The sequence below is a fragment of the Lipophrys pholis genome, assembly GCF_963383615.2.
Source record: "Lipophrys pholis genome assembly, chromosome: 21".
In the NCBI taxonomy this organism is placed as follows: domain Eukaryota; kingdom Metazoa; phylum Chordata; class Actinopteri; order Blenniiformes; family Blenniidae; genus Lipophrys; species Lipophrys pholis.
The window spans coordinates 23370467-23392787 of record NC_137649.1 but is presented as its reverse complement, the minus strand read 5'-3'; the positions used below and the strand labels follow the sequence as shown (position 1 = coordinate 23392787).

General features: G+C 48.1%; 2 protein-coding genes across 4 annotated transcripts in view; both read left to right on the top strand.

Annotated features, from left to right (window-relative positions):
* The first annotated feature begins 1229 nt into the window (after positions 1-1229).
* On the top strand, positions 1230-3955 carry LOC308126619 (gap junction Cx32.2 protein-like). 3 transcript variants are annotated; one of them, XM_080491133.1, is made up of 2 exons: positions 1230-1596; positions 2705-3955. In XM_080491133.1, exon 2 carries the CDS (start codon positions 2721-2723, stop codon positions 3543-3545), a length of 825 nt encoding a protein of 274 aa, XP_080347259.1. In that variant the 5' UTR covers positions 1230-1596; positions 2705-2720; the 3' UTR covers positions 3546-3955. The 3 variants fall into 3 exon arrangements, with proteins under 3 accessions (XP_080347259.1, XP_080347261.1, XP_080347260.1); XM_080491135.1 differs by lacking the exon at positions 1230-1596 and adding an exon at positions 1601-1774 and having other exon boundaries at positions 2705-3949; XM_080491134.1 differs by lacking the exon at positions 1230-1596 and adding an exon at positions 1603-1730 and having other exon boundaries at positions 2705-3949.
* A 2528-nt stretch (positions 3956-6483) lies between these two features.
* rev3l (REV3 like, DNA directed polymerase zeta catalytic subunit) overlaps positions 6484-22321 on the top strand; it is a 39628-nt gene continuing 23790 nt past the window's right edge. The window contains exon 1 of the mRNA XM_080491107.1: positions 6484-7100. Within this exon, the coding sequence (XP_080347233.1) occupies positions 6962-7100 (139 nt within the window). The 5' untranslated portion in view covers positions 6484-6961. The remainder of the gene's footprint in view (positions 7101-22321) is intronic.

The window sequence follows — 22321 nt, the reverse complement described above, 5'->3', positions numbered from 1 at the left end:
TGTCCAGGGACTGTGGGGTGTTGGTGAGGTGTCCAGGGACTGTAGGGTGTTAGTGAGATGTCCAGGGACTGTGGGGTGTTGGTGAGGTGTTCAGGGACTGTGGGGTGTTGGTGAGGTGTCCAGGGACTGTGGGGTGTTGGTGAGGTGTCCAGGGACTGTGGGGTGTTGGTGAGGTGTCCAGGGACTGTGGGGTGTTAGTGAGGTGTTCAGGGACTGTGGGGTGTTGGTGAGGTGTTCAGGGACTGTGGGGTGTTGGTGAGGTGTCCAGGGACTGTGGGGTGTTAGTGAGGTGTTCAGGGACTGTAGGGTGTTGGTGAGGTGTTCAGGGAGTGACGCTCGCTCTGTGGTTTAACGTCACACAAGCCCTGTGACTGCGGGGACGGAGAGGAGTGGAAGGTGTTTCTGATTTTCTGGCAGCGAATGACACAATGCGGTGTCACAATTAATCCTCATTCTAGTGCAATACCTGGAGTGGAGAGTCTCTGGTTCTTCTCTTTCTATACCTGAAGGGTTCATCGTAAAAGCTCTTTAATTAAATAAAGAAAAAAGAAAAGTGGTGGATTTGTCAGTCTGTTATTTGCCCGTTTAATCTTATTTACCAGTGACAACAACAACAACAACAACAACATAATTATCTGAAGGCACTTTCACAGAAAACAAGACAACTTTTTCATTTGAGCAGCGGGAGACGAAGGGAAAGTAGAACTCCCTTTTAACAAGAAGAACCCAGCAGAACCGGACTCAGAGGTGGAGACTTTCTTTAGAACCAGGAGCCTTACTTAATTAGATATGAAATTATTAACCAATTTAACAACAAGTTAAAAGCCTCTGCTGTAACAGAAACAAGTAGAACTACACTCAGTAGAGCGCAGACCTTCGCCAACACCACATAGGAAACCAATGGCTCTACCACACCGCTGCTCCCATCAGGTGTCCTGGGGGTTCGAATGGCTTCATGTTGTCACTGTTTGACACAGACGTACTGACCTTTGACCCCCCCCCCCCCCCCCCCCCCCCAGCAGATTTGGTTGGACAGTCGGATTAAAACTGGCCGCGTTACGACAAACATACGTCTTTGACCTCTTGACCTTTGAGCCAAATCGCTTTCAAAACTTAATGAACCTTGGATGAAGACAAATCCTCCCTGGATCCGTGTCTTCATAGAGCACTTTGTCTTCACATGAGTCATCCGTGTGTTGTTGTTCACCGTGACTTCACAGGAAACCTTCACATACATGAGGAAGATGCTGGGAGCAGTGCTCAGCCTCACATGTGAGCCCAGCAGGGGCGTAGCTGCCCGGCAGGGCGTAGCGCCCGGCAGGGGCGTAGCGCCCGCCGCCTCCTCCAGTCCGGCTTTCCGCTGGATTCAGCTGAGTCATCCTGTGAATTCCAGGTAGAAAACGACTCCCTTTACAGAAACGCAAGGTTGTGAAACTGATCATCGGCCTGGAAGGAGAAGTTGTTATTGGTGGCTGTGCGTGTCGTCCAGCCCAAACCCGCTGAGGTCAGCAACATTTAAGACCGGCGACTCGTCAGCCACTCCCTCCTCTTTCCTTCTGCTCGTGTTCCTCCACACTCGCAGCTGAAGCCTCTCAGGTCGGTACTTTACATTTTTATTCAATCAAAAACACTCGTTCTTCACCTCCTTCGTGCGCCCGGGAATATTTTAGTCTTCAAGACAAACTGAACACGTCAGTGGATTTTGAATCCAACTTTGAGGAACTCGTTAGGTTGAGTTCACTTTTCTCTCTCTACATTTTTTAGTCATTGTTTTGTGAGTTAAAGTCTTTATTTAATTTTTTTTCTCTCTCTCTGATCTTCATCCTGGCTGATCCACGTTAGAGAACCTTGTTTTGTTGACTATACCGCGTCAAAAGAAGATCATTTCACTACAAAAATACTTTAATTTGTGGGGAAAAAAGATGAAAATCAGTAGAAAGTCGACATAAAGAAGTGAAGAGAGAAGAAGTTGAGCTCATGTGGAGCCGCCGGACGTCACTTCTCTCTGATCCACTCTTTCTTCCCCATGAAGCTGCGTTGACTCGGGATGGGAGTTGATAAGATTCTTGCCGTTCCAGTTCCATGTTGGATTCTGCTTGTCGATTCGGTTCTTTATCGATTCTCACTTGGAACTGAAACCTGCAGAATTTACTGACAGCGCTGCGGTAAAAAACTGGAAAACGATTCTTAAGGAATTGAAAACGACAGTCAGCAGTTTTCTCGGGTTGAGGAACGGAGAGACGGATGGTTGAAGAAGGTTCTGATCAACATTTAAACTCCAGTGAACTTTGGAGCAGCTGATGCTCTTTCTGGTTCCTCCTGCTAGGAGGAGGTTTGCTCCCCGGACTGGACCTGCTGACCACAAACTGTACGATGGACAGACTCACAGATCCACATTACGGACCCGATTTATTCGTCTTCTGACCAGAACTTGACAGGCAAAGCAAATGAATCTGAAAAAAGGAGCCAAATCACTGTGGCGGCTGCATTTATTTTGTTCCCGATATCCGAACCGCCTGAGAACGCCGAGCGCTCGGCTGCTTTGCCTCCAAACTACCAAACAGACAAAACACCTAACTACAGGCAGCGCAGGAGACCCGTTCATGTTCTCCCCGTAACGATGTGTTCTGATGGAAGAATGAGATGTCTTACTGTTCGGCTTGTTTTAGTCGGTATGACATGTTAACGTCTCTCTTCCTTTCAGACCTTGATGTCCAGCCATGGGTGACTGGTCCTACCTGTCCTCGCTCCTAGACAAGGTCCAGTCTCACTCCACCATCGTGGGGAAGATCTGGATGAGCGTCCTCTTCCTCTTCAGGATCTTCGTCCTCGGCGCCGCCGCCGACAAAGTGTGGGGCGACGAGGTGTCGGAGTTCTACTGCGACTCCCTGGAGCCCGGCTGCGACCACGCCTGCTACAACTGGAAGTTCCCCATCTCCTACGTCCACTACTGGGTCCTGCAGATCGTCTTCGTGTCCACGCCCACGCTGGTGTACCTGGGCCACGCCGTGCACACCGTCCACGGCGAGAAACGGATGCTGGAGCTGAAGAACGACGGGAGCGTCCCCAGAAAGCCCAGATACACAGACGACAGGGGGAAGGTGCGGATCAGAGGCGTCCTCTTCTGCACCTACGTCAGCCAGCTGGTCTTCACCATCCTGCTGGAGGCGGGGTTCTGTGTGGGCCAGTATTTCATCTTCGGCTCGGTGTTCGTCGACCCTTTCTTCCACTGTCAAATGTCCCCTTGTGCCGAGGTCAGCGGCGCCCAGTGCTCCGTTTCCCGTCCCACCGAGAAGAGCGTCTTCATCATTTTCATGCTGGTGGTGTCGGGCGTCTCGGTGCTGCTGAACATCGTGGAGATACTTTACCTGCTCTGTAACAAGAGGAGAGACGCCAGGAAGAAGCTCCGAGGCCAACAGTACCTCGTCAACGTGCAGCAGTACCCCATCAACCGAGCGTGGACGCCCGGCAACTTCCCGATGGAGACCGTGAGAACTCAGGAGCAGCCGCTCTGCGACTCCATCAGCAAGGAGAAGGACAGCTGAGGGACGGACCAAAATGCAGAGGCTTGTCTTTGGTCTTTATTTGAAGTAGAAATGTAATAAATATAAACCTTCCAGATCTGGACACTTTCTGAAGAAGCCCACTCTGAGGTGGAGGGTTATATTCCCAATCAAACATTAGTTTTGCACACTTCCATGATGAAAATAACTTTACATTCAGTAGTTTTATGAAGGGAGATTATATATACTGTAATTCATCATCAGATACGGACTGTGCTGATTCCACTGTGTGGTTTGTGTTGTTGACCACAAGGTGGCAGTATGTCCTAACAGGTTGGAAGAGGAGATGGAATCCTTTCCACTTTCCTCTGAATCCTTTTCAAGAATATCCAGTTCCTAGTTTGTTTTTGTATGTTTGAAATAAAACATTCATTTTCACATTCTTACAGACGATTTTTCTCCTTTTATTGAATTAATTTTTTGCGTTTTTCCTTTTTAACAGATTGTATAATGTTTTTTTTTTCGGATGAGATGTTTCAGTTTTTACTGATGTTTCATCACTTCAACCTGATTAGTTTTAGATTTTACTGCTTTTTCACTTCTGTGGACGACGTCTTACATTTCTATGATGGTTGTTTTTATTTACTCTTTCACAGCTCTTGATGTCGTGCACATGGCTTCGTGCAACAGCCTCGTGCACGCCCTTCTGTTAAGGCTCGTGCACGCCCTTCTGTTAAGGCTCGTGCACGCCTTGTACATGTTCTGCCTTACTTTGTGCACAGGCTCGTGGACGTCCTTCCATCCGGCCTGCTGCCTTGCTTACTGATTGCCTTGTACACAACCTCATGCTTGTCCTCCACACCCTCCACTACGCCCTCCTCCACACCCTCCACTACACCCTCCTCTACGCCCTCCTCTACACCCTCCTCTACGCCCTCCTCCACACCCTCCTCTACGCCCTCCTCTACACCCTCCACTACGCCCTCCTCTACACCCTCCTCTACACACCCTCCTCCCCTCCCTCCTCTACACACCCTCCACTACACCCTCCTCTACGCCCTCCTCTACACACCCTCCTCTACGCCCTCCTCCACACCCTCCTCTACACCCTCCTCTACACACCCTCCTCCCCTCCCTCCTCTACACCCTCCACTACGCCCTCCTCTACACCCTCCTCTACACACCCTCCTCTACGCCCTCCTCTACACACCCTCCTCCCCTCCCTCCTCTACACACCCTCCTCCACACCCTCCTGCCCGTCTCTCCTGGCCTGGTGTGCAGGCTGCCCTGTTCACCAGCCCTGATGGTGTTGCTGGAGGGTGACGTGTGCTGATGTTCAGGCTTTTATCAGCTGCTGCAGGAGAGTTTCTGTAAACAGTGGAGCGCTCGCTCCAATAAATCCTCTGTCTGTTTTTGTTCCTGCTTCAGCCTCTCACACTTATCTGCTGATGCAGATTTTCCCCATAAAGGAAAGAGTCCGTCTCTCTGAAAGGCTCTTTGGGACCAAGACGACTGTGGTTCTCGTCTTCTGAGAGGCCTTGGACCTGCTGTCAGGTTCCTCTTGTTGTCTCTAGTTTAGAACTGGAGGATCTTTCTCCTCTTGTCTTGTTTAATTTATCTAAAGTCCAAACAGGGACTGACCAACCAGAGGAGCAGCTATAAAACACTTTTCAGGCTCTAAACACAACACTGTCAAGCTTCCCTGTAGTTTTGACTTTATGGGGACTTTAATTCAAACAGAAAAAACCCTTTTCATTTTGAACCTTTGTGTGTGGGCTTATCAAAGCTTTTCTCCTCGAGGTGAGCACCAGTTCATATACTTTTACTTTTTTATCAAATTCCTTCCTCTTCATGTCCTCTAATGACTCCAAAGCAACTATAGTTTGATGTCAGATCAATTCAGCTGTCTAAAATCATTATGAGAAAAAAGAAGAAAATAATAACTGTTGGATTGTTTTAGTTCCTCAGACCACCACATGTAGATTAAAGGGAAGAAGGGGGGATCTTAAGATAAAAAATGAAAAATAACAAACTATTTAGTGGAAAAAGTGGAGAAGAGCTCCAAAAAACAATAAAAGACTCCATGCGCCTGTTCAATCCTTCCTGTGGCTTCACCCTCAAAGACATGATGATGGATTTATTCAAGGAGAGTTGTGAGAGTTTCATGGAGCTGCTACAGATTTGATAAATAATTAAAATCTAGCGAAAGTACAAAGTAAATAAAAGTAGACGTGCTTTTCCCCCACACTCTACCTTGACAAACACTTGACTTGAAGACGACACATCCATCATAACTTGAAGCTCCACCGCCTTCCGAGGCTGTTAATACACGTCAGCTCTCTGTGTTCAGTACTGTGAAGCACTACACAGAAGACATCATCATCATCATCATCATCATCATCATCCTCCATCGTGTCCCCGGAGTGACAGGGAAGCTTTCAGAAAATGTAATGTAAATAGACATTTGTTTTCATATTTATTTTAGGGGGTAGGAAAAAGAAAGGAAAGGAAATGGGTTAAAATAAAATTGTGAAAAAAGAAGAAATAGACGAAAAGGAAAAATTTGAAAAATAAAGAAAAAAACTACAAAATATAAAACAAAAAAAACTAATTCTAGTAAAGGTAAAGCTGCCACAACCGATAGTTTCAGAGTTAAAGAGGCTATAAAAGCCAAGATGTATAAAATGGTAAAAACGGGAAAGTATATGGCCAAAACAGGTAAAAAGTGTAATAACATAAGTTATAGACATTTCATTGATACAACCGTAGTTTTTGTAGATGTTCTTTCTACATTTCAGATGAAAAACACGTTGAAAACTCTTTAGTTTATTAAGTTTGCAGACCCCTGGCTTAGGGTTTTTTTTTCCACCTCAGTCATGTGTGAGGAGAGCGAGAGCATCGTGGAGCTTCCGGTCGCTGCTCTTATTGTGACGGTCCGGAGCGGATGTGCGGAGCTGAGTTCTCTCGGCCCCGTCACGTCACATGTTGTAGGCGGAGGGAACCGCAGCAGACCGGGCTGAGGAGCGGAGCGCCGTCCGGGACTAGTCGGGACTCGTCCACAGACGTGATCTGCACAGATAACGTACCGGAACCCGGGGCCGTGTCCTCCTGGGCGGCTCGAGCGAAGCTCCGCAGACTGACCGCGACATGACGCCGAGCACCGGGCACACAGCGACCCTCCGCCCGCCCCGTCGAGCCTAGACTCTCGGCGGCCGCAGCTGGACCCGCACGGCGGCGGAACGGAACGGAACGTCGGCGGAGCTTTGTTCGGTTTTTTTTTTTCTTTTTTTCTTCTTCTTCTTCTTCCTCCATGGGACGCAGCCGGGCTCCCTCTCCGCCGTGACAGCATCCAGCCGCGGCGCTCCCCGCCTCGCATGGACTCCTGGCGGTAGTGGCAGGCTCTCTGTCGGCGTCCTCCCCCCGCTCGGTGCCCTCCTCTCCCCGGCGGACCTTCAGTCATGTTCGCCGTGCGCATCGTCACCGCGGACTTCTACCTCTCGAGCCCCGTCAAGGACCTGGACGCCTGCTACTCGGACTTCAGGCAGAGCGACGTGCGGAGAGTTCCGGTGGTGCGGATCTTCGGCGCGACCCCCGCAGGTAACAAACACCCGCTTGCCCGCTGCGGTCGGAGGCGAGCCACCGGCTCCTCAGCGCGGGCGGCTCGAGCTCGACCCGGCCGCCGCTGTTGTGGAGGCACATACCCGGGGGGTAGAGTACTGGGTGTCGGGGGTGTTGACACGGTGGCAGCCCCCCCCCCCCCTCTCCCCGGGGCCCGCCACCCTTTTGTTCCCGCTGCCTGCTCCTCTGGAGCCGCGGCTGGACACATCTGGTCCGCCGCCACATGTGGCGTTCAGGGACACCGACACTCACAAACATGCGGCCCGCGGGGCCACGAGCGGCCCGCCGCAGGGCTCCAACCTGCCCCCCCGGGGTGGGGGTGGGGGGTGGGGGGGTCAGTTACTTAGCAAGATTATAAGTTCCCAATAGAAGCATCAGTTGTTTGTGTTTCATAAGAAAACACCAGTATGCAGAGAAACACTGAGGAGGATGAGATTTATTCTATAATTCTCATTTTTGACTGCAAATGAAGCAGACTGGGTGTTCTGATTGGTTCTTTACAGAATAGAGACGGTTTCATTCTGTGTTGGAATCTTAATAGAGCTGAGACTCTCAGGATTGTTCGTATTTCAAGGTTTTCCAGGCATTATCTTGCTTGTCTGGTGCACTCAGCATCAAACCGAGTCATGTGACGCTGAAATGGGTTCGACCCGCCGCTTTAAAGCAACCTGTGGCGTGTCAGGAGCCACCCGGGCGTCTTTCTCCCCCCCCCCCCCCCCCCCCCCCCCCCCCCCCCCCCTCCCCGTGAAGCGAGTGGCAGACGGGCGGAGGCGAAGCATTGTTCACTATGACAGTGAAACCAAGTGACTGCTGCCATATTTACAGTGGAGATAAAAAGGTTGTGGTTTGAAGAATTTGAACCAGACCACATAATGGGTGTCCTGGAAAATCAGGGAAAGCCAATCGGAGTGTGTGAGCGTGGTGGCTGCGCTCGGGGGGGGGGGGGGGGGGGGGGGGGTCAGGATCCGTGGGTTTCTATGCAACCGACTACGAAATAAAACGGGAGGTGGTTGGTAATGCTGACTGAAAACACAAGAGTGGAGTGAAAAACCCAAGCAACTGTTTGTAGTTGCTTTGTTTTCTGCGCTCTGCTCTTCCAGAAGACCCTGTGCAGCGTCACACAGCCCTGTCACCTTAATCCCCCTGCACCCCACCCCCCCACCCCACCCCCCCACGCCGCAAAACAATGGAGTCATTCCCCCACACACACAATGGCACAGCATTAGCACCGGAGCCAAACCCTCCGGCGCTGCCGTGCCCCGCAGGCCTCGTCCTCAATGGAACAGGGTAATCAGAGTACAAGTCACCCCCCCCTCCCCCGGGCGGGGGTCACTCGGCCTGCATGTGCTGGTGGGAGGTCAGAAAGAAGGGGTCGGCTGTCATCAACCTGCACGTCATGTTTGGTTGTGCTGATATGTATGGACTGTACCACACACACACACACACACACACACACACACACACACACACACACGCCCAGACGCTGCAGCAGAGGCAGCCTGACGGATTGACTGTATGTTGAGCAGCGATGCAACCGGCACGCTGAACTGGGTGAACGCAGCAGGGCTGCGGGGCTGCAGAGCAGAGGATCCGTCAGGAAGGTTGGAAGATCCTCTTTAACTGGAGACGAGAACAAACCTGACGTCTGATTTAAATATATTTAAATATCCTCTTTGTGATCATGTCTGTCTTGTCATTGCAAATGATATTGATAGAAGTTTGTGGCCATTGGGAAGACAGAAATGCGGTTTTCGAATATATTTGGACTCGTTCTGCTTCATAATTCAAGTGTCTGTTAGAGAAGCCTGTTGTGACTTGAATAGCTAATATATCCAGTATAGTATTTTAGTTAAAAGGACCCATTTTTAATGTTTAAAAATCACGTCTCATGTCTGCCTTTTGTAACAAACCAGGTGAAAATGTGTCGAAAAGCCAGTGACCTGTGATTATTTCGGTAGCGTGACTTCCTCCTCCTTCACCTGGAGTGAATCTGCTCCTGGAGAAGGAGTCCTCATCCAAGATGGTGGCCGCGCCGACTCTGAACCGGATCCAGCAAGCTCGTGAAAAGCTCGGTCTCGCTTCGCTTGCAAACGGCCTTTCGGGGTGAGAGGACGAGACTTGGTGCGCAAGGCATTCTGGGTAGTAAACAAACAAACAAAGCCAACCGCACGAATCATAAACAGATGCTGAAGGTAAAAGTTGAAGGAGGGCGGGGAGTGTGAAGAAGAGGATCTGACCTTTGGCATGGAGCCAACGCAGCTGGTTTCGGCCCCGTTTACACCAAAACGCTTTAAAGTGAATTGGCAGAAACTTTAGTTGTGTTTTAAGGGTCCGTTTACGCCACAGTCGAGCCAAGAGCCTCTGAAAATACAACTTTTTGAAGTTTTATAACGTTTTGAAATGGATGCCCCTTCACATGAAAATGGCAGAAACGCTGAAGATGATGCAGTTGGCATGCCAGGCCATGAGTTGGCGCTATTGGTTGCTTTTTATTTTTTTATAATGAAACCACACACGCATGCCCGCAAAGAACAATGCGCTTTATAAACATGAACAATGGGAGAAAACACACATTCTAGTGGGCAGGCGAACAAGTTGGATTGTTATTACGGTGACTGTCAAAATAAAAGTACCAAGTCCTGGAGAATATAGACTGGGAGTCATGACAACACGGAAGAAACTTTGTTCTGATTGGCTCTACTGAGCATGTGCAGAACTACAACACACTTCTTTTTTGTTTTTTAAAAGAAAATGTAATAATTTGCTGCATTATGTAATAAAACCAAATACATGGTTTTGTGTTTAATAATGAGAATAAAAAGCAGATTATGCTCACTTCCTGCCAACATAGCGACGGTAGAACGCAGCGCTCTAAATCAGGGTTAACTTTTTAGATCGCCTGGTAGATTTTTATAGTTACAAGATAATCAGTGTTTCCACCAGATATTTCTATTTTCTTGAAGAAGTGAAACTAGATTGTTAGTGCCACTGAGGGCATTTAATCATTTAACCCTCGTTTGGTAGTAACTGTGGCAACGTGTGAAAAGTTTAATACAAAATATGTTGAAGAATTTTATCACAAAATGCGGCGGATTATTAGTGAATGTGGCGTTATTACACAATGAGTTGAAAATTCATTGCATTATTACATATTGCACCGTTATTACATAATGCGACGCTATAAGCATTTCAGAACAGTTGTGTTTTCCCCGTTTCCATGGAGACCGAGTCGGAGTGTTTTCTAAAAAAGTGTTCAGGTGTAAAGTGGTCAACAGTTGGTCTGAAGCCACGCGGCTCTGGCTACAAGCCCCGGCCCTCCTGTTCCCTGTCCTCCCCTGACCCAAGCTGGGCTCGCTCCCGCCCAGCAGCCCTGGGTAATTCAATGCCAACCCCCAACCCCCACCCCCACCCCCACCCCCACCCCCGCGCTTTGTGGGCTGCTCTGCCTGGATCACACTCGTTCTGGAACAACAAAACAAATCCCGTTGTTGTGGAAGTGCTCCTTGTTGTCGTTCTTTTGTGTTTATCCTCGTGGAGCGGCTGCATTTCAATGGATTTCATCTCGTGGTCAAAGTATGAAATGACAATTTTCAATTCAAACTGGTTTTGGTCGATTAATCAATCATCAGGTAGATTTAAATATTGACATAATTCAGTGTATGCATTAGCTAGAGGCTACATGTTTAGCATTAGCTGGTGGCTACATGCTTAGCGTTAGCTTGGTGGCTACATGTTTAGCATTAGCTGGTGGCTACATGCTTAGCGTTAGCTGGTGGCTACATGTTTAGCATTAGCTTGGTGGCTACATGTTAGCCTTAGCTGGTGGCTACATGCTTAGCGTTAGCTGGTGGCTACATGTTTAGCACTGAGCTACAAAGACTTGAATGTCTTGCTATCTTTAAAGCTCTGCCCTCTCACTGCACTTGGCTCTCGACACTCCTGCTCCCTCAGTCACTCCGGCTCCCCCAGTCACTCCGGCTCCCCTAGTCACTCCCAGTCACTCCTGGTCCCCCAGTCACTCCGGCTCCCCTAGTCACTCCCAGTCACTCCTGCTCCCCCAGTCACTCCGGCTCCCTCAGTCACTCCGGCTCCCCCAGTCACTCCCAGTCACTCCTGCTCCCCCAGTCACTCCGGCTCCCTCAGTCACTCCGGCTCCCCTAGTCACTCCCAGTCACTCCTGCTCCCCCAGTCACTCCTGCTCCCTCAGTCACTCCTGCTCCCCCAGTCACTCCGGCTCCCCTAGTCACTCCCAGTCACTCCTGCTCCCCCAGTCAATCCTGCTCCCCCAGTCACTCCGGCTCCCTCAGTCACTCCGGCTCCCCCAGTCACTCCCAGTCACTCCTGCTCCCCCAGTCACTCCGGCTCCCTCAGTCACTCCGGCTCCCCTAGTCACTCCCAGTCACTCCTGCTCCCCCAGTCACTCCGGCTCCCTCAGTCACTCCGGCTCCCCTAGTCACTCCCAGTCACTCCTGCTCCCCCAGTCACTCCTGCTCCCTCAGTCACTCCTGCTCCCCCAGTCACTCCGGCTCCCTCAGTCACTCCGGCTCCCCCAGTCACTCCCAGTCACTCCTGCTCCCCCAGTCACTCCTGCTCCCTCAGTCACTCCTGCTCCCCCAGTCACTCCTGCTCCCCCAGTCACTCCGGCTCCCTCAGTCACTCCGGCTCCCCCAGTCACTCCCAGTCACTCCTGCTCCCTCAGTCACTCCGGCTCCCCCAGTCACTTCCAGTCACTCCTGCTCCCCCAGTCACTCCTGGAACAAGCAGAACACTGCAGGGTCAAGAGGTCACTCTGAAAAACAAGACCCCAGCTGGACAGTCACGTGGTCACAGGCGAGCGGAGGTAAAGACGGTTCAGGAATGAGGAGGGGAGACTCTTATCATTCTCATCAGCTTTGGAATCTGTTGTCTTTTATGGTGAAGATGAGAAGTCCTGGTGGGAATGTGGACGACAGGCTGACCCTCCTCTTCAATGTGGCGGCCGGAGGAACCGGGTTTGTGCTCCAGTGTTTACCGGCTGAGGAAGGCCAGGGGTGGATGAAGAGCCTGACCAATTGACCTGAATGAAGAGGGGCAGAGAGGGGGCCTCTTCTTCCCCTGGGAGATCTCTCTCTCTCTCTGTGGGGGGCCGATAATGCCATCTGAAGGAATTCCTCCGGGGTCCAAGGATAATAGGCAGACTACAAAGGGCCGTGAGGCTCATTAAACAGAAGGCCATTGTTCCTTCAACTGTTTACTTTCCTCTCTCCCTTGTTTTTTCTAATGACTTTCCGATTGCGTGAGATGTAGGATCTGTTTGACTTTCATTCCCAGTTTTTTTTTGTTTTTTTGTTGAGTGTTACGTGTGCCTCCTCCCCTCTCCTGTTTTTTCCCCCTCTACATTGAGGCCCAGCTCTTTGTCGGGGCTTTTTTTTTTCAACATTGGAGTCTTTGAGCCCGTCATGCTGTTCCTTTCAGCCCCGGATGTTAACGAGGCCCAAATGTGGACGTTTTTTTCTCGTGCCACACCGACTCTGTGGAAATCCGCCTGCTTTTGCCTGCGCTCCGATGACATTTAATCTCAACCAGAAATTCTTCCAACGCCAAAGTTTATTTTACTTTTTATTTTTTCAGCAAAACTTTTAAAAAAAAGCGAGCTCTTTAACGCCACACAACTCTACGGACACGTTTCCCTGAACACTGAAACGTTTGTGATTTAGCTTCAGAAGCGACACATAGAGGTGTGCACAAGCCCCGCCCCTCTAACTGGAGTGAGCGTTCTGATTGGCTGTTAGCTACAGCCATCCAATGAGCGCAAAGAGAACTGGAGGTTGACCTGCAGGCAGGAACAAGCTTCACTGCCCACAACAAACATTTTTCACTGGCTCTCGAGACAGTTTTAGAACTATAAACATAGCTTTGTAGAACTATAAACATAGATCTATAGAACTATAAACATAGATCTATAGAACTATAAACATAGATCTGTAAACTATAAACATAGGAGACTTTCTCCTCTGTGCAGCTGGAGTGAGAGAACGTGAACATGATGATTTAATTTTGTTTTCTAGAGTTTTTAAAACTCACTTGGCACCTGGATGTCCTCCTGGTCCACCTCTGGCCGGTGTACAATCGTTGTCGGAGGTGTTTTCTGTCTCACTCGGGGCAGTTGGAGAGTCCATCAGAACATCCCAGTTCATTCTCTTATTTTCACCCAGACCAGGATGAGACTAATCCCTGACTCATTGAGGCTGAAACCACCCAGACACTGCTGGTGGGACGAGTGTGAACAAGGTGTTCTTTTCCGAGGCTGTCAGCTGGAGTAAAGTGGAGTAAACAGGAGGGACCCGGCAGAGTTTCCTCCTCCTGCAGCCTCTGAGAGTCTTGAAGGGCGTCTGAGGCTGCCGGAGCTGCATGTACATCGTGTTCCCCTCTGCTGCTGCAACATACGCTGCCTGCACACCAATCCATGGCTCCACACTACACTGCTGCACACTGCTGCACACTGCTGCACACTACTGCACACTACTGCACACTACTGCACACTGCTGCACACTACTACACACTACTGCACACTACTGCCACTAGTGCACACTACACTACAGTTCCACACGTTTCAGCTATGGTGTGTGTGTGTGTGTGTGTGTGTGTGTGTGTGTGTGTGTGTGTGTGTGTGTGTGTGTGTGTGTGTGTGTGTGTGTGTGTGTGTGTGTGTGTGTGTGTGTGTGTGTGTGTGTGTGTGTGTGTGTGTGTGTGTGTGTGTGTGTGTGTGTGTGTGTGTGTGTGTGTGTGTGTGTGTGTGTGTGTGTGTGCTCAGTGAGGATGGAGGAAGTCGGTGGTTTTCTTTCTGTCAGAACGTAGGATGATGTTCTGACCCGAGCAGGTTGTAGGTTGGAGGTTCAGGTTAGCCTTTCAGTGTAAGTCACAATGGTGAGAAGTAAACCAGCGTCGCAGTACGGAAAACTCCGGGTTAATCCCTGAAGTCAAGAGGCTTGGTAGTACAGGAGGCCTCTGTTCTGGAGGAAGGAATGGCTTCTGCTGTGACCTCGTGCTTCATCGAGGAAATCAGAAGAATCTCTAAGGTGCAGAAGATCCACAGTTCCTCTCTGGTTCTTGTTCATCAGAATAAACAGCTTTTCCCTCTCATTGTTTACGACTGTATTAAACTCCTTCTCCACCCTCTTGTTGCGTCTGCATCCTGCTGGTTGTGTCCTCCTCTCCCCTCGTCTTCCTCAGCGTTGCTGCATGAGTGCATTGGTTCCTCCTCTGCCGCCGCCTCGGGCTGAGATTGGCCTACATGGTCTACGCTGATGCTCTCCATATTTCTGCAGAGTGCTGTGGCCAAACAGACCCCCCCCCCCCCCCACACACACACACACCCGGTGCTTGTGCCGGGAGGAGTTCAGCCGAGGTTATGTGAGAATAAAGCGTCCGGGTTCACGGGGTTCTTCCAGTAAAACTCTCAGCCTGCTTAATTACGCTGCTGCTGGATGGCCGGCTCTCTTCTCTCCCTGTGATCTCTGAACATCTCGCCCTCTGGTCCAGGTTATCGCTTCAGTCTGCTCCTGCCCACACAGAACTTTAACCTCCGCAGAACGTTCTCTTCTCACTCCGGCCTGGTCGGAGGAGGGAAGAGAAGAATTGAGATTCTGTAGCGTCTCTGTGAAGTCCGGTTTCACTCTGGAGTGTTCAGACATTTTACTTTAAACACTGGATACTGAGGTGTGTGTGTGTGTGTGTGTGTGTGTGTGTGTGTGTGTGTGTGTGTGTGTGTGTGTGTGTGTGTGTGTGTGTGTGTGTGTGTGTGTGTGTGTGTGTGTGTGTGTGTGTGTGTGTGTGTGTGTGTGTGTGTGTGTGTGTGTGTGTGTGTGTGTGTGTGTGTGTGTGTGTGTGTGTGTGTGTGTGTGTGTGTGTGAGACTCCGGTCACACCGACATGCCGGCTTTGATTCCAGGAAACTTATCTGAGGCCCCGTTTACACGACAATAAAAGCGAGCAGAGCCGCACAACTCTCTTCACTTCTGAGGCGACACCGGAAATCTGATCCACTTTTCTATGCCGGCTCCCAAGAACGTTCCTCTCACGGTTCTCTGTAGAAAAATGGTTTCAAGGATACGTCTTTCTCTTGTTAGTGACTTTTCTGAGCGTCACGTTGAACTTCTGGCTGAAGAGATAAATGGTTCTTAATACAGTTTGTTATGGTTCTGTTATGGTTCTTAATACAGTTTGTTATGGTTCTGTTATGGTTCTTAATACACAGTTTGTGATGGTTCTGTTATGGTTCTTAATACAGTTTGTTATGGTTCTTAATACACAGTTTGTTATGGTTCTGTTATGGTTCTTAATACAGTTTGTTATGGTTCTGTTATGGTTCTTAACACACAGTTTGTTATGGTTCTGTTATGGTTCTCTTATGGTTCTTAATACAGTTTGTTATGGTTCTGTTATGGTTCTTAATACAGTTTGTTATGGTTCTTAATACACAGTTTGTTATGGTTCTGTTATGGTTCTTAATACACAGTTTGTTATGGTTCTGTTATGGTTCTTAATACAGTTTGTTATGGTTCTGTTATGGTTCTTAATACAGTTTGTTATGGTTCTTAATACACAGTTTGTTATGGTCCTGTTATGGTTCTTAATACAGTTTGTTATGGTTCTGTTATGGTTCTTAATACAGTTTGTTATGGTTCTTAATACACAGTTTGTTATGGTTCTGTTATGGTTCTTAATACAGTTTGTTATGGTTCTGTTATGGTTCTTACTACACAGTTTGTTATGGTTCTGTTATGGTTCTTAATACACAGTTTGTTATGGTTCTGTTATGGTTCTCTTATGGTTCTTAATACAGTTTGTTATGGTTCTGTTATGGTTCTTAATACAGTTTGTTATGGTTCTTAATACACAGTTTGTTATGGTTCTGTTATGGTTCTTAATACAGTTTGTTATGGTTCTGTTATGGTTCTTAATACAGTTTGTTATGGTTCTTAATACAGTTTGTTATGGTTCTTAATACACAGTTTGTTATGGTCTTGTTATGGTTCTTAATACAGTTTGTTATGGTTCTTAATACACAGTTTGTTATGGTTCTGTTATGGTTCTTACTACATAGTTTGTTATGGTTCTGTTATGGTTCTTAATACACAGTTTGTTATGGTTCTGTTATGGTTCTTAATACAGTTTGTTTTGGTTCTGTTATGGTTCTTAATACACAGTTTGTTATGGTTCTGTTATGGTTCTTAATACACAGTTTGTTATGGTTCTGTTATGGTTCTTAATACAGTTTGTTTTGGTTCTGTTATGGTTCTTACTACACAGTTTGTTATGGTTCTGTTATGGTTCTTAATACACAGTTTGTTATGGTTCTGTTATGGTTCTTAATACAGTTTGTTGTGGTTCTGTTATGGTTCTTAATACACAGTTTGTTATGGTTCTGTTATGGTTCTTAATACAGTTTGTTTTGGTTCTGTTATGGTTCTTACTACACAGTTTGTTATGGTTCTGTTATGGTTCTTAATACACAGTTTGTTATGGTTCTGTTATGGTTCTTAATACAGTTTGTTGTGGTTCTGTTATGGTTCTTAATACACAGTTTGTTATGGTTCTGTTATGGTTCTTAATACAGTTTGTTGTGGTTCTGTTATGGTTCTTAATACACAGTTTGTTTCAGAGACGACGTTTGGAACGACTCACTGTACAGTTACTCACATTTTATTAATTTGAGCGTGTTCCTTTTGTCTGGATTATTTCACTCGTTATTCCCTCTTTAGTGTCTAGAAGCGTCGGAGGAGACCAGCTGGTAGTTTTCCTCTTGTCGGACTAGTTGACTCGTCTTAGTGGAACCTGGTCACCAGGATCGTCCCTAAATAAAAAAGCCCGGAGGACCAAATGTTCCGTCCCCGTTATTAGCGGATTTAATCGGCGTGTATCACACTGGAGAACATATTGAAGAGGATCAGGCTGATCTCTGCTCCTCACGCCGGTCGCGTCTCGCTTGGCGTTCACACTCGGCGTTCGCACTCGGCGTTCACACTCCTTCCATAGAGTTCTACTCTGTAGATCAGACAGATCAGACCAGGGCCCAGACGACTGTTTTATCAGTGGACCAAAGCAGAGACCGGAACAGAGGCCAGTGACAGTTAGCTACGTAGCATTTAGCATCACATCCACACAGAGAGTGGAATCAGAAAAGACAGACACGGGACACTTTGATGGACTCTTTGATTTTCTTTCACCAAATCAAAGCTAAAGATTTGTTATTCTCATTATTCGAACGTCGTCATAGCGTCGTGCTCGTCTGGCCGAGTCTCCATCAGTCTGGGGTTAAGATTAGTTTCTGTTTCTGTGGTTGAGATCCAGAACAAAAAGACTTAAATGGACAAATTCAGCCATTTTTTCACTCCTGGACGACCGCACTGTCTCTCAGATTCTGCAGTTCTGACTTTTTATTTCATGGTTGAAGAGACTTCATTGTTCATGTTGAGCTGACAGGAGTGATGAAACCACGTGATGCGAGACGCCGCAGCCTCGTCTGGAGGATCCACGGCCGTCTTCAGGATCTTCATGAACACTTTCACTCTCAGCTCTTTTTTTTTTTTTTCTTCTTCTTCCTCCACCTGTCAACGCGACTGCATGCTCCAAGGTTTCCCCGCCTCCGGGTCTGCGGGTCTGCAGCCTCCATCTGTGAGCTGCTCTCTGCCGCTCTGCACCGCCGGTCCCAGGCCCAGCCTCCCCTGTCCTCCTCGCGTTAGCAGAGATTTATGTATCCGTGCTTTGTCTGCTTAACTAAGAGCTGGCACCACCGCCTGCTCCGCCTCCACCTGTTGGCTCGGCTCTGCTGTGCCGTCTGTGCTGCCTGGCCTGGAGGAGAGCTGGCTCTCAGGCGCCACTTCTGGCCCCCCCGCAGGCTCGGGACACGCCGGCCACAGACGGGTCCTGTCGGGTCACAGAGGGGTCCTGTCGGGTCACAGACGGGTCATTCAGGAGGAGCCAGCAGCCGCTTGTGTTTCCTGTCTGGAAGTTATGAATAATCTCAGACACAGGTGATGGGATCTGGACCAAACGGGGAAATGAATGGCGTCCTGGTCTGGGTCCTGCTGCGGGTGAATTGCTCTCAACTTATGGCCAAAATGTTCATGAGATTTACTTTTGATCTATATTGTAATCAAAATGAATAATCAGTTTTATTCATTATGTTAATGAAAACCGTTGATTCTAAATAATATGTGAACACTTCCTTCAGTTCACAATTATTATATAAAACAAAACCTAAGCAGAAAAGGCAAAAGGCACAGGAGCATATTACACAAACATTAGCTGTGGCCTTCATGCATTCATCGTATTTGGCACCAACACCTGATGTAGAGGATGTTCCTGATTCTCTCTCTGCTTATCACCTGTTTATTGAGCTGTAATTGTGCTTTATTACAGAGTGTTTACACGGCGGGTCTCAGAGGACTGCAATTAAGCCTTCATGTAGATGTAGCACAAGGAAACACAATGGAGAGTTGCTCCATGAGGTTGGTGCAGGTTAAAGTTGCTCCATGAGGTTGTTGCAGGTTAAAGTTGCTCCATGTGGTTGTTGCTCCATGTGGTTGCTGCAGGTTAAAGTTGCTCCATGTGGTTGTTGCTCCATGTGGTTGGTGCAGGTTAAAGTTGCTCCATGTGGTTGTTGCAGGTTAAAGTTGCTTCATTTAGTTGCTGCAGGTTAAAGTTGCTCCATGAGGTTGCTGCAGGTTAAAGTTGCTCCATGTGGTTATTGCTCCATGTGGTTGTTGCAGGTTAAAGTTGCTCCATGTGGTTGTTGCAAGTTAAAGTTGCTTCATTTAGTTGCTGCAGGTTAAAGTTGCTCCATATTGTTGCTGCAGGGAGTGTACTGCTGTCTGAACCTCTGTAGCTCCCCCTAGTGGAGGGAGGGAGAAGTCTTTTAGCTCCTTGTTCATGAGTAAAACCCTGATTGATTAGTATTTCGTGGTGCAGTCTGTTGAAGGGGCGGAGCTTAAACACCCTGATTTGTGGTCCTGGCAGCAGCAGTGTGGTAGAAGTAAATGTGTGATTGTGTGTTCTGTGGAGAATGAACGTGGCGGTACACACAAGAGCATTAATGTTAATAAGAGCCACACAGCAGCGGTGGAGAGTTCGATTCCCTCTGTACGTTTCCCCTCATGACGCTTCAGTCGACCTGCAGCAGAACATTTCACCTGCTCTGCTCCGTCACATCAGTCCTCTGGAAGACCGCCTCGCTCCGTCCTCTCCGGCTCTTCATTTATGGAGCAGATGATGAGGTGAATCCATTAGAGAGGCTGTGATTTATAGACGAGTCTCTCTGTTCACTCCTCCTCCTCCTCCTCCTGCACCTCCTCATCCCTCCTTATCCCTCCTCCTCTTCCTCCTCCTCCTCAGACAAAGCATTTCCTCATTGTGTAACTAGTACAGAAGTCGACACTGCAGTGGTGATTATCAGTGCAAAGAGAAGTCTCTCTCTCTCTCTCTCTCTCTCTCTCTCTCTCTCTCTCTCTCTCTCTCTCTCTCTCTCTCTCCTCTCTCTCTCTCTCTCTCTCTCTCTCTCTCTCTCTCTCTCTCTCTCTCTCTCTCTCTCTCTCTCTCTCTCTCTCTCTCTCTCAGGGGAGAATCCAGAACGGTTTCTTTAATAAGATAAAAATACAAACAAATGTCACACAATGTAAAGGGTGAATTTGCAACGCCGCCACGCACCACTAGAGGCACCACAGTTTGGGAACGACGGCCTGATAGCCGCATGTGAAGAAGAAGGCGTGGCGTCACGCAGAGCACGCTGTTTACGGAGGAATCTGCGGACCCCAGGGTGAGCGCCAGGGTTGCCAGATCTGACTCACTGTTTCCAGCCCAAACGATGTAGAACCCCCCCCACCTCAATAAAAACCTGTTATACGTGTAATAAAGAACATGTCATAAACACACGACTGCACTAAATAAACAAAGAAGAAAGGGAGGAGAATTGCCCAACCTGGCAACACAGGTCGGTGCGTGTACATCCATTTTCAAGTGGTTGTTTAAATACGAGCCGTCAAAATGTAGACGACATGAGGAGGGAAAGAAAAGGAGATAAAAAAAAAAGAGCTTTTAACATTTTGGCAGAGCCACTTCCTTCCTTCCTCACGTCTCAATGACGTTGAAATCGCATATGTAGCACAGATATATATATATATATATATACTAATTGGTTCCATGGGATCGAGGCCTGATCTGATATGCAAAAATCACAATTGCAACGTTCACACGTTACAGAAGGAGTCAGATATCAGCCAGTTGTGAGCAGAAAAATCACAATTGGGTCACATTTGCCTGCAGTGTGAACGACTCTGTGCTGGTGAGTCGGCTCAGTCCCAGATGTCACTCAACTCTTTTAATTAAAGCCGGCATTGCTTTTATTAAGGTCTGGAGCAGTGCGTCCTTGTGGCGGCTGTCTGTCTGATTACAGCAGAAGTACCTCCAGCCACCCTGTTAACTACAGTACTCCGCACGACTCTGGATCACCAGCTCTCAGCCTGTTTCTCTTAGTGCTGCTAATAGCGATTCTAGTAGAAATAGTCTTCAGGTTCTGCATGAAATCCTTTGAATACAGTATTTCAGTGAGCGGCCTATAAAGGGTTAACTGTGAAGTCTTCACCAGCAGACTTGTGAAATACTCTCCTGACCCGTTGGACTGGAGCCGATCACTTTTTCAGTGAAAAGTGGAAACTTTGAGTGACTTTTGGCTTTTAGTTTTCACAACAATGAGGTGGCGAGCGTCAGAAAGAAAACTACCATTTACTACACCGTCATCTGCATACGTGGAGACGCAGTACTTCCATTCCAATACACTGAACCTGTACCGTGAAGAAGTACGGGGAAAAGGAGCGGACAGCTTTACACCCTGGTGTTCAGCGGCCGGCGTGCAAACTGCAGTGTTTCTATGTTTGTGGTCTTCTGGTGTGTACGCAGATCCTTTTTTTAAAATACTTAGCGAGAAGAACTCCAGTGGAAGCTAAAAGAATCTGATGTAAAGACAAACAGAAGGTTCTGCAGACCCGAGTCATAATAATACAAACAACCCATAAACATATCACTCCTTCTCGTGTATGTATGTGTACCGGACGACATTTTCCAACACAGCCTTACACTCTTTCACTGACATGATTTGAACTTTCCAAAAAAGGTTTTAAAAAGCAGTTTCTAAAACAGAAGTATTTCCGGCACACTGTCTGCCAAACAGGCGGCCGGATCACCCACTGCTGAGTCACGGGGCTGCAGAGGAGGTGGAGGGGAGACCCTCCGAGTGGTGACTCCTCCTCCTCCCGGCCCCTCCCCCTCCCGGGCCACTCCCCCTCCCGGCTCCTCCCACATGACCCTTTAAATCAGTGTGGTGCCTCCCTTCCTCTGTACTGCCACCACTCACACATCCTGCAGCAGGAGGCTCGGCGGCGACGGAGCGCCGGGCGGAGCAGCTCCTGTTCAGGACGAGCAGAAGAAACTCTTACAAATAAATAAATAAATAAACGAATTGGCAATTATGACTAAAACATCGTGCTCATGTGCAGAGTCAGTGGATGTTCACATTTTATCCTCTTTTCTCTGCACCGCATCACTTCTCCTCTACTACACACACACACACACACACACACACACACACACACACACACACACACACACACACACACACACACCCCTCTCTGTGCTCTGACCAGCTGGGTGGATAGAATCACTTGTTTATTTCTCTCTCTGTCCATCATAGCGCTTCTGCTTTTCCTCCACTGTTCCCTAGCAACTACAGCACAAGCCATTATTGGTGTGTGTGTGTGTATGTGTGTGTGTGTGTGTGTTCATGTTTTATTGGATGTGAATCAGTGTTTTTTTTTTCTTTGATTAACCCTTTCACTGCAACACTAAGTGATTTTCTGCAGTGATGTTGCATCGTCTGTTTTAATGCATTCAGGTCAGACGTCCTGCTCTAACACGCCTGAATCTCATCAATCAGTGAAAACAATCACTCACTCTTATAAGAAGTGACCTGAAACCCGGAGGAGCTGGGCTGGACGCTCCTCTTACAGGAGAATATACTCAAAGCTGCTTAGATTCGACTCCAATTCCCATAAAGTTAGAGCGCTGTGTTACATGGAAATGCATACAGACAACTATTTATTTTATTTTAAAAAGAAATAGTCTGACTAATACCAGGTCAGCCTCCAGCAGTGATGGTATTGTTTATTG